We start from the raw sequence: 12,501 nt of genomic DNA on the forward strand, positions 1-12,501 counted from the left end.
CCATTGGAAGCTCCTGGGGGAAGAGAGATGGGAGGGAAGGGTCCTACGCTGTAGCCCGTGCCGCTGCACCCATCAGTATTCGGCTGCCTGGAGAGCTTGTCGGCCCCCAGCAGGTGGCCCCTCACAGGTGGTGTCCAGCCAGGCCACGTAACATGCATTTGTGTGCTTTTCTTTCCCCTGCTCTCCCAGCTTCTTTTCTCATTGTGCTGGGTAGCCCCTCAGCTGCCTCCTTCTCCAGTCCACCCCGGCCATCTTCCCAAAGACTCGTCTCACCCCGCTGCTCTGTCTCCTGAGCCCCACAGCCCTCTGGAGAAGCCAGGCCCCCTCTACGGCCTGCCCCAGACACCCCAGCACACCTGGTCACCAGTCCTGAACTCCCGACACCTTGAACTTGCTGTCATTCTGCAGCTGTGCTGGCTCTTTCCAGACTCATGCCTTCATATGGTCCATTCCCTGGTCTTCAAGTGAAAACCACCTTGTTCCTAAAATTGTATTGTTTTGGCATTTCCCTCTTGTGGCTCCTCTGGACTCTTCCAGGCTCTCTTTAACACCTTCTTTGGGCTTCCATATGCTGTGTTCATTTTTTACAAGCGCTGGCCTGGTTGTCTTGTAATCAACTATTTACGGGCCTGCCTTCCTCACTAGGCTCCGTCTCTGTATCCCCAACATCTATGGTGATGCGTGGCCCTTGCTAAGGCACCAGTAGTTATTGCTGAATGAATGAGTAAAAGATTAAGGAAGAAGATCAACACCATTCTCTGCTTTCAGTTTTATAAAGCCAGCCCACAATCCAAATGCACCCACAATGGCATTTCGGTCTGTAGAGTGGGAAGCTGCCCAGCCCGAGGGCTTTGTCTCTGTTTGCTGACCTCCCCCTGCCAGGCCTCTGTCTGGGGGAGCTTGGTATGCGTTTACAGACCCCCTCAAGCCCTCCTGACAGCTGGGCCAGCCCCAGCTCCTTCACACTTATCTTCTTGCACTAGCTTTGGATTCTGGAAAAGTAGCTAGTGCTTTGGAAAATCAGCTCTAATTTATTTTTGTTCCTTTGAAACTTAAATGACTTTCCTAAGAAAATGCCTGAGGTTAGAGTGGTGCAGAGAAGAAAGGCCGATGGCCAAAACCCAGGCAAGCTATTTTTGTGACGTGAATGAACCTCCATCGCGTTTTTCCTTCCTTCAGCCTAAGCACTTGTTCCAAATAGCTCCCAGCTTGGGCTTACAAAGCACAGGCTCCTTTTGTGCATCAGGAGGACACCCACGTGTCTCTCTCTCTCTCTTTCTGTATGTCTGACTGAGGTGGATGCTGTGCTTCTAGCAGATACTAGGAATGGAGAGAAATTTTGAGAAGTTGCCGTTTGCTGTCTGTAGAAGGGAAAGACCCGCCTTCTGGTAACTAACGAAGGAAGACTTAAAAGTGTGGTGTCTAAGGATAGGTGGGATGGTGGTCATGAAATCTAGGGAGGCATGTGCTTTGGTTTTTGGGGGCTGTGCACTCATGTCATGTGATTAGGTGACGTTAACATTAGTCAACCAATTTATGGCACCAAGAATGGTAGGTTTCCAACAGTGCTAAATCTAGGGTGCCTTTCTGGGTTTTGTTTGTTTTCCTTTTGCTAGTTACTACTTCCAGAACCACTGCTCATAGCAAGAATGACCAGGTAGTATTGACATCAGCCAGGATATATCTTTGGCAATGTGTAGTTCTTTTCAGCCAGCCAGGGGAGTGGAGTGCTGGGGAGAGAGATTTCCTGCAAGGCAGCATTGCCAGGTTAGAAGGTATGATTATACCTCTCCTATGGATTATGTGTGTTTAGTATTAAGTGTTATGTTTAGTATGTAAGTGTCTTAAAGGAATTGTATTTTTACCTCTCCGCACCTTCTCCCCACTCTACCCTCATCCACGAAGCTCACCTCTGCCTCTGCCTACCTTTGCAGGTGTGACGTTTCTCCAGGTACTTCATGGTGTTCTCCTCCATCCTCTCCATACCACTGCTCTACGTGGCTCCTGAAACATGGGGGAAAACGAGGACGAGAAGCAGGCCCAGGCCGGGCAGGTTTTCGAGAACTTTGTCCAGGCTTCCACGTGCAAAGGCACCCTCCAGGCCTTCAACATCCTCACACGGCACCTGGACCTAGACCCTCTGGACCACAGAAACTTTTATTCCAAGCTCAAGTCCAAGGTGACCACCTGGAAGGCCAAGGCCCTGTGGTACAAACTGGACAAGCGTGGGTCCCACAAAGAGTATAAGCGAGGGAAGTCTTGTATGAACACCAAGGTAAGGGAAACTCCAGCACGGACGCTTCTTACCCTGTGGGCCATGTGGGTTGGCTTGTTGGGAGGTTAGGAAACTGTTGCCATTTTGCCAGTGTAAGGTTCTTAGTGGGTGTGGATGTGTTTTATTGTTTGGCTCAGCTGAAGGTTGCCTTTGTCTGTATGTGAACAGCTTATCCTGGTTGGGGGCTTCTATCTTATCGTGGTGGCCTCAGCAGCTCTTCTTGTGTCCTTCCCAAGGCGGAGAAAATGAAGGCGTGCTTGATGTTATCCTGTTTCTACTGTTACTACTACCACTACTTCTTCTATTAGCTACTGTTTACCAGGTAGCTTCTTTGGGCCAGGCGCATTCTGTATGTGGTCTTGTTGAACAGCACAGTAGTCCTTTGGATCATTTAAGAGATATGAAATCTGAGAAGTCAGTTACCTTGCCCAAAGTTATGTAATAAGAAGGCAACCTTGATCTCTCTGATTCTAGGGCTTAGGACCTAAATTCCCTAGAGAGGCATAATTAGAGTTGTGTCGCCCTGGGAGCAAACATTTTAGAAAGATCCCTGACTTTAGTTGGCTAAGAAATAGGTCTTTGGGGCTTCCCTGGTGGCGCAGCGGTTGAGAGTCTGCCTGCCGATGCAGGGGACACGGGTTCGTGCCCCGGTCCAGGAAGATCCCACATGCCACGGAGCGGCTGGGCCTGTGAGCCATGGCCACTGAGCCTGCACATCCGGAGTCTGTGCTCCGCAACGGGAGAGGCCACAACAGTGAGAGGCCCACGTACCGCAAAAAAAAAAAAAAAAGAAAAGAAATAGGTCTTTGGTCTCTACTGTCTTTTCCTCCCTCTCTCTCTCTTCCTCTTCACATCTCCGCATTCTCCACCTCCCCATCCCCTTCCTCTGCTCAGGATCCCACTCACAGCTAACCCTCCACAAGCTGGTCACTTTCCCCATTGAGTGGCCATAGGCGACATCGGTGAACATGGGGCTGCCCAGTGCATCACATCTCTGATAGCTCTGCATCACCCATCCCCAAATGGGCAGCCAGAAGTCAAGACTTCCCTGGGGGCTGTCAGCCCTGGGCACTGTTCCAGGCTGTATGTTTAGGTTAAAAGCGAGCGAGCTGTATTTAGACCTCACAGGAGGTAGCTCAGCCAGAGCCCTTGGAATTCTAGTCAGTGCCAATCCTAGACAAGAGGATTGAACTCTCCATAGAGATCAGGACTGTTGTGTTTTTGTTTTGGTGATGTGGAGCCGTTGAGTCCACCGTGGGATACGCTGCTTTCCCTTGCCCCGGGGGAGACAGCTGCCAGGCTCCTCTGAGCCTGGGACGCACAGACCGTTTAGAGCACAGGCAAACATTCCATCAGGCTGAAGCAGCCCAATTGCCTCAGCCCAGAGCATATTAGCCATCCAGGAAGGGCCTGCCCATAACCTGCCAAGCTTCGGCCTTACGCAGAGGAGAGGGAAGCGTTAAAGAAAAAAGGGGGGTGGGAGGTGGGGCCAGTATCCTAAGTGCCACCTCTGCCCAGTACCTCCTTTCCTAGTTGTTGTAACTTCATGGTTCATGGTTCACTGGGCAGCTCTTCAGAGTTCCAGGAGAGGGAAGCTTTTAACTTTCAAAGCTTCACCCTTTTCAGTAATTGTATATGGTGGTTTTCTTTTAAAATGACCCATAGAAGTCAGGCGGCTGGGGTGCAATATATTTTCTCAAGGAAGATTTTCAGAGCTCTTATTGTATCAGAAAATGCATTGCCCCATACACCCAACAGTTTCTAGCTGCTGAGGGACTCTCTTGGTGATCTGAAGACAGACCTTCAGAGGGAGTCGGCCAGCAGAGGGATGGAATGGAGGGTTGACCACCATGAAGATGTCCTTTCAAAAATCACTAACCGGTTGCCTGGTCTGTCTGGCCAGCCCCTATTTTATAAGCTTTGATGGCTTGAAGTAGAAGAGTCCTTACATCCTGTGGTTGGCAGGTCACCATTGATGCCTAAGATATAAAGGAAAAGGACTGTCTTTAGTTAGTGATGCTGGGTAAGAGTGGTTCTTGCCCAGGAATTTATACACCTTTCTCAGGAGGAGGAACAAAGACATTTGAAATGTGGTAACCCATCCCATAAAAACTACTTGGATCCTAAAGTGTAGAAGATACGTTTGAAAATGCACTCTACGGATGGTTGTGACTGTGTTAGGCTACTTTATCCTCATGTTTCAGAAACTCAAACTAACCTAAACAAAACAGGGAAATGAGGGAAGTGATTAACTCGTATAAACAGGAAGGTCCAGACACTCACAGTCTTTCCCATCCTCTCCTTCCATCTCTCTTAGATGTTTTGCTCCGTTTTGGCTTCATTCTTCCCTCCTGCAAACAGATTTTCTTCATGATGCTAGCCTCTCGTTCATATCTTTGTAGCTCTGTGACCCAAAAGACCAGAATCTTTCTCTTCCTGCTCGGTATGGAAAAAAATCTCAGGGAAGGATTTCAACTGGCTCACCTCTGGGCCAGTTATTGTGGCCAAAGCCAGAGGAGCTGACCACTGTCTTTGGCAGCCCTTTTAAACATCACATGATTGACATGAGGGAGGAACAGGTCCCCAGGGATGTGGACGTGGGAGATAGACAAACAGCAGGTATCCTCTACCTGATGAGTGACTGCTTGTTTGCTTTCTGGTTATGGAACAGGCCTCGCCATGTTGGAGTCACGTGGTTGGGTAGTGCTCACTCTGAGAGCCTGGCGCTCCTGGTTGTGAGTCAAGCAAAACAGACCATGGTCCTCCCTCTTTTCTGACATGAACAGACGCTGTCCTGCTCACGCACCTCGCTTAGGTTTATCCTTTGGTGTACTAGTTTACGTCATCAAGCATTAGCCAAACAAGAAGTGCTGGGCGTTACTGTGCACATGGTTCATCATTAACGCTAAGCCGTGTAACACAGGCGTGTCAGATACCAGGCCTATAGCCAAGCTTCTGCTTACCCACAGGTAGGATGGGAGTGAATGAAATGCAGCCAGAACTCCCACCTTTGCACCGATGTGGATGCATCTCGGCACCATCTGGAGTGGACGTGGGCCTCAGCTATTCACAAACATTAATCTGCCCCTTCCAGGTGCTATGAGCCGTGTCTGCTCCCTCATGCCAGCAGGACTGTGTGTGTGTGTGTGTGTGTGTGTGTGTGTGTGTGTGTGTTAGTGGTGATGGCAGGGGGAGATTGGTGACCAGGATCTATTTGGAGAAGATGACCTCTGGTACAGGTGCCAGGGGACAGGGAGGAGGACCTACAGGTCCCTAGAGCAGTGGTCTAGGTATAATCTAACTTGAGATCAGTGTTCATTATTGATTATTATTTATGAGGGTTTTGCCAGGCACTTAATAATTCTTTCCCTGGGTGTGATCTGTTTGGATAAGGAAGGAGTGAACCAACGAGCAAGCCAAAGAAACTCTTTCAGGACTGATATTGGCTCTGAATTAGGGTAGTACCCGGATCAAATGCCACATCCAATTGTGTCATGTTCCTGGGGAAAACAGCCTTGAAGAACATGCAATACATAATTTGGCCTGGGAATTACCATCGTCACAAAGTCATGGAGCCTGCTCATTTATTTTATATGTACCTTTAATGCTAGGAGGAACTTGAAACAATGTTGTGTACAATCTCTGCATTTGACAGATGACAACCAGGGGGCCCAGGAACCTGAAGCTATTTGGTTGAAGCTAGCGGGAAGCATTGCCAAGATTCGGATTCTGTTTATTGGTTTCCTCATACAGTGTTTCGTTCATTCATTCATTAGGTATTTCCAATACCCTAATACCTTAGTAGGTATTTGACAGAGGAAATGGTTTGAAAGATTAATAAGAAGTGTTTCTCACTTGAGCTTTCTATAGAGAGGACAGAAGTGTCATCATTTCTGTATTTATTCACTTAATCATTTATGAGGTGAATAATTATTGAGCAGCTACTATGTGACAGGCACTTGTCTAGGCACAAGATAGCCACTTAATAGCTCTGCGGCCTTGGGCAAGTTACCGAAATCCCTGATCCTCAGAAGACATCTCTGTAAAATGAGGATAATAATGGTACTTCCTTCATGGAGTTACTGTGAGGATTAAATAAGGTAATCTTTGTCAAGTGTTCAGAATGCTGCCTAGTACATAATAAGCGATCAGTACATGTTTAGCCATTATTATCATTAATATCCTAAGTGCTATGAGAGAGTTGTATACACTGTTCTGCAGGAGTACAGAAGAGCGACTGGGGTAGTCTGGGAATGCTTCCTGCAAGAGGAGGTGTGATTTGGGGCTTGACAGACGAGTAGGAGTTTGCCTTGCTTTACTGAAGGAACAGCTAGAGGGAACATAAAGCAGAGAAACATATTCTGGTAAGAATACATTACTCATGGAATGGGAATGAAGGTACCTGTGGAGAGAGGGAAGCGGGGAGAGCATGAGAGCCAGAGAGAACAGAATGGATGGATGGCAGGAGACCAGAAAGGCCTCCTGGGGCCAGACTGTGAAGAGAGGGTCCCTCGGTCAAACAGAGGACCTGGAGGGTCATTGAGGATGAGCCCCCGATTCTCAATCCAGGGTTCTTTCTCCCACCCTCCAGGGGGTGGCTCAGTAATCACAGGTAACCAGTTCAGACCAGAAGGCATTTGTACATCATTGCCATAAAAACCTGCTTGCAGGAAATGACTCATGGGCTCCTGTCACCAGCAGCTTTGGGGCCAGCCTATATAATGAAAACTCTTGCGTTATCCTGTGAGAAGGAAATGTCTGTGTATTGTGAACATCCAGCAGGGTCACACCACACCTTTTGTACTTGAACGTGACCTTTGCCTGTCTTTGTGTCTGCACTGGCTCCCCAGTGCTGGGTAACCCAGGCCCCGGTAATGCTTGCAGCCCAGCTCATTATGTGGTTCCTGAGCTTCATGAGCAGAGCACAGCAGGAGCAAGGAGGGAGGGAGGGAGGGAGGGAGGGGTGAAGCTGGGAGGGAAGGCCGCTATCTCCCAGCCTAGATAAACCTATCTGACATTCCCTACCTCTGAAGTCACCCACCAGGGCCCTCAAAGCCACGCTGTGCTACACTGGCTGGGAAATATCTAGCACCGCTTTGCCTAATACGGACAGTTGCAGGCATAACCGACAGAGTAGAGGATGGTCCCTGTGGTGTGACCTTCTGTACTAGTTGAACAAAAAGCTGCCATAGGACTTCCCTGGTGGCGCAGTGGTTAAGAATCCGCCTGCCGGTGGAGGGGACATGGGTTCGAGCCCTGATCCGGGAAGATCCCACATACCACGGAGCAACTAAGCCCATGCGCCACAACTTCTGAGCCGGCGCTCTAGAGCCCATGAGCCGCAACTACTGAAGCCCACGTGCCTAGAGCCGGTGCTCCGCAACAAGAGAAGCCACCTCAATGAGAGGCCCGTGCATCGCAACGAAGAGTAGCCCCTGCTCACTGCAACTAGAGAAAGCCCACGCACAGCAACAAAGACCCAATGCAGCCAAAAATAAATAAATTAAAAAAAAAAAAAGCTGCCATAAACCCTGGATCTGTCTGCTTACCTGACAGTGGACTTGGGCGCTGTTACACTAGGCACATCTGCAAGCCTAGATTACCAATTGGGTTGTGTGAATCACTGCACTTGTCACCACAGCTCCACACCAAGTGTGTGGGGTTTGTTTGCGTGAGTGCGTGCATTGAACATGCCATGTGAGCTTGAAGAAATCCATTCCCAACAATATTAAACCGAGATGAAAAAATTCTTTTTTGGCTGTCTTCATAGGACATAGTTAATCTGGGTTCACTGTGGTTCATTTTACAAGTACATTTATAAATAAAGACTTCTTTGTCTTTTTAAGAACAAACTAATTTGTTGTCTTTAATTAAAAAAGAAATGCATGCTCATGATAAAAAACAATAATTCAAGCAGGAGAAGAAAATATACTGTGAAAGGAAGTGCCTTTCCCCCGGCCACCAAGTTTCCTCCCTAGAGGCATCCACTGTACCATTTCCCGTGCGCCCTTTCTGAAAGTCTTTACATGTGTGTGCATGCGTGTGTGTGCATATGTGCATGCAAGCATATGAATGTGTGCATCCCCCTTTCTCTTATTTAATGGGAAAATTTTTTATGTATTTGTTGTACACCTTTTTTTTACTCAAAAATATGTCTTGGATCTTGTTTTATATCAGTACGTGGGGAATCTAACCCTTTTATTATTTTCATGGCTTTTTAAGGCTTGATATTTTATGGTTCCCTCACAATTTATTTAACTGCTTAGGTTGTTTCCAGTCTATTGCTATCTTAAACAGTACTGCAGTACACTTCCTCATACACACTTTGTATGCACATGAAAGCATGTCTACGGGATAGATTGTGAAAATTTCGAAGTCCAAGGGTGTGTGCATTGCATTGACAATGTTATAGGCATTGTCAAGTTCTCGTTCGTGGAGGTTCTTGCAGTAGACACTCCCCAAAATAGTGCAGGAGAGTGATAAGAAGAGCCCTAGGATGTTGCCTTCTTGGATTTCCTTAGCTTAGCTTAGTGGGCATTGGGATGGACACCTCCGAGTCCTGGAGTCTGGGCTGGGTGGCCTTGAATGGGGCCACTGAGTAAAGAGCAGTTTGGTAGCAATATGGTAGGGACCGCTGCCGCCCCTGTAATAATCACAATCACAACTATTTCATTAGTGTTACTGCACAACATTTGCATAGTGCTTTATAGTTTCACATGTGTGATTTCATTAAGAAGTTTGCTTTCTCTGTAAAAGGTGAATGCCCTTTAAAAGAAGAGCAAATACAAGTGTATGCTTTCCTCTTCAAAACTTCATCTAATAGTGGGAGCCTTTAGAGCCCTGGCCCACGGAGGATCTGTACTCTTTGTGCTGAACAGGGGTACCTTCCTGACCTAGCTAACTTGTTCTCTTTGTGATTCAATTTAAACTAGTATCACCTCCTCCAGGGAGCCTGCCCTGACAGCCTTTCTACATCCCCTTTCTCTTATTTCATCCCCAGTTGGGTTTGGTGCCCCCATGGGCTCCCAGACTCTGGTCCTACCACTACCTTGCTGATCCGTGTCCCTCATTTACTGCTTTTTTGGCCACTTTCCCACTCATCGTGAACTCCCTGAGGACAGGGACCATGTCTGGCTCACCTTTGGGTCTGAAGCACTCAGCACAGGGCTTGACACAGGGAGGGTGCTCAGGGACTAAATGAATGAACTGTGTAGCTCAAGAGGCTTCTTTCTGGAGCAATACAAATAGCATACTATTAACATATGTAGTTCTTTCTGGAGCTGTACTGGGTGAGTCCTGGTATTCCCAAGCCCTGATAGTGGGTTTACAGAAGCCGGGGCCAGCCAGCCCCTTATTTCCTTATTCAAACGTCTGTGCAGATTTGCATCTGACCATTGCTTGTGAGCATCCTCTCCCTGTGGTGTGGGACGAGGACAACAGCCTTGTCTGCACCTTGACTAGCATCTGGCTGTTCATGGAGCTTTCAAGGGGGACAGGGAAACTGGGCCTGTAGTCCTGTGAGGCTGAAGGGCTGGGCCTCCTTTTTCTTGGCGAAAAAAGAAAAACCTCTCACAGTTCCTGGCCCACCCAGGATTGCAGAAGGCCTTAGGGAATCTCTGGCCAGGATTATGCAAATTAATGTGTACCACTGGGCAGGGCAAGAGGAAACCATGAAGCAGTTTCATGCTCTGCTTCCCAGACTGGAAGGTCTCTTGGCTTCCCTCCTTCCTGCTCATTGGAGGCTCTTGCTGGGCTTTGCTTTTTTTTCATAATAAAAAATATCTTGGACATTAGTATATTCCATGGCAGGGGATTTTTCCACTTAGTGTGAATATATCTATCTCCTATCAACCAGGTGGGGTACCAGGCTGAGTTTGGCCTTCCTGCCACAAGGAAGCTCCTGGGCAATTCACTGGGCCCAGCACTTAGTTTGTTCTCCCCTCTGAATCAGAAAGGATTGCACCCAGCTGCAGGTAACTGAAAACTCAACTGCAGAGACTTAAACAAATAAGGGCTTATTTTTTAAACAGATGTCAGGAGAAAGGTGGTGACTGGAAATTCAATGGCCATGTTCTCTGTGATTCTCTGGGCCAGTGCTGTCCAATAGAAATATAAGGTGAGCTACATATGTAATTAAAAATTTTCTAGTACCCACATTTTAAAAAGTACAAAGAAATGGTGAAATTGATTTTAATAATATTTTTCTTTTAACATAATATATCCACAATATTATTATTTCAGCATGTAGTCAATATATAAAATTATTACTGAGCTATTTTACAGTCTTCTTTTTTTGGTATTAAGTCTCTGAAATTCTGTGTGTTTAACAGCTCAGCTCAATTCAGATTAGCCACATTTGAAATCCTCAGTAGCCTCATGTGACTAATGACTGTTGAATTGGATAGTGCAGCTCTAGGCTTTTCCTCATACTTGTTACCTTGTAGTCACAAGATGGCTGCTGCAGCTCCAGCCATCATGTCTGGTTTTGAGGCAGGAAGAAGGTAGAAGGGGCTGCTTAAGCTACATACATTGCTTTATCGCATACACAAAAGTGTTTCCAGAAACCCCATTAAAATATAAGCTCCTTGGGGGCAGGAGTTTTTGTCTTTATAGTCGCTGCTGATTTTCCAGCCCCTAGAATAGTAACTAACTAACGAATAGGACATATTTGTCACGGGTTGAGTTCTTCAGAAGCAGATGCTTAGAAGGTGTTTGGGGTGCAGTATGTTCATTAGTAATCAATACCTGTGAAAGGAATGGGGGAGGGAAGCAGGAATGGGCAGAAGAAGTCAAACTGTGTACAAGAGAACCAGATGCCTGTGGGTTCAAGCAGCTGAGTCTTTTCCTGCTTGGCCTTTTAGCCAGTGAGTTTTGCAAGAGACAGGGGTGGGAGGCCACACAGACCTCAGTTGATATAGGATGATCAGCTATGAGCTACCAGCTCTCTCTATAACATGTTTAACATATACACCAATGCAAATAGTGTATTGTAGAACATGTATAGTTATAGATAGTGTGTTATAGAACATGTATAGCTATAGACGTGTATATTTAAGGGGAGTAAGTTGTAAATTTAATAGTATATACACGAATTCTTTTATGTATTATATATTAAATTATATTACATAAAAAACTGTTTACCTTAAACTTCTATGCAGCTTCTTGGGAAGAAAACCCGAACGTGTTTTAACTTCAGAGCCTTCAGCTGTATGGAACGTATTTCACTGCCACCTGGCGTATCCCACACCTCCTCTTATGCGTCGTGGTCTTAAGAGATGTAGGGTAGCGAGCTATCACCAAAGGTTCATCAATGGGAATTCAGCAGTGGGAAGATTTTTATTCTCAGATCCTTTCTTCAGAGAGAGCTGTCTAAATCTAAGGAACATACCTGGGAAAATTCTTTTATGTCCAAATCTGCAGAAGTCCAGGGAAGTTCCTTTACCCCTTCTAGTTAGCATGTTTACCATGCAGCTGTGCGTTGTTCTCTCTGCTTTAAGAAAGCGATCTTTTCCATTTTCTCCCTCTCTCTCCCTCTCTCTTTTTCTCTCTCTCTGCCTCTGTCTCTGTTTCTCTCTTTGGTATTCCTAATGTTTCCCTTTTTTTTACTGTGGTAAAATATGTATGACGTAAAATTTGCCATTTTAACCATTTTAAAGTATGTAAATCAGTGGCATTAATTACATTCTCAATGTTATACAACCATCACCATTTTCAATTTCCAAAATTTTTCACTGCCCCAGATAGAACCTCTGTACCCAAAACAATAACTCTCCAGTCCCCGCCCCCTTCTCCCTAGCCCCTGGTAACCTCTGATCTAGTTTCTGTCTCTATAAATTTTCCTATTCTAGATATTTCATGTAAGTGGGATCATATAACATTTGTCTTTTTGTATCTGGTTTATTTCACTTAGCATAGTGTTTTCAAGGTTCATCCAAGTGGTAGCAAGTATCAGAACTTTATTCCTTTCTTTTTTCCAATTTTAGTATTGTTTTATTTAACTCAATTTATCAAAAATATTTTGATATGTAATCACTATAAAAGTTATTAATAGGATATTTTATATTTTTGTACTAAGACTTCGAAATCTGGTGTATATTTACCCTGTTAGTACATCTCAATTTGGATGCTAAGTTTTCATTTCAGAAATACTTAATCTGTATTTAGATTTCATAATATTTACAGTTAAAAAAGTAGATTTACATGTCCAACTTATTTCAGTCATACTT

At 45.9% G+C, this 12,501-nt stretch overlaps 1 protein-coding gene across 1 annotated transcript in view; it reads left to right on the forward strand.

The window, feature by feature from the left end:
- Positions 1-2,011: 2,011 nt before the first annotated feature.
- The window catches only part of LOC307056443 (F-actin-monooxygenase MICAL2-like), a gene marked incomplete at its 5' end in the record, with an annotated part of 94,666 nt that continues 84,176 nt past the window's right edge, over positions 2,012-12,501 (forward strand). The window contains one exon of the mRNA XM_079709239.1: positions 2,012-2,275. Within this exon, the coding sequence (XP_079565365.1) occupies positions 2,012-2,275 (264 nt within the window). The remainder of the gene's footprint in view (positions 2,276-12,501) is intronic.

This window comes from Hyperoodon ampullatus (genome assembly GCF_949752795.1).
Source record: "Hyperoodon ampullatus genome assembly, chromosome: 7".
Taxonomy (NCBI): domain Eukaryota; kingdom Metazoa; phylum Chordata; class Mammalia; order Artiodactyla; family Ziphiidae; genus Hyperoodon; species Hyperoodon ampullatus.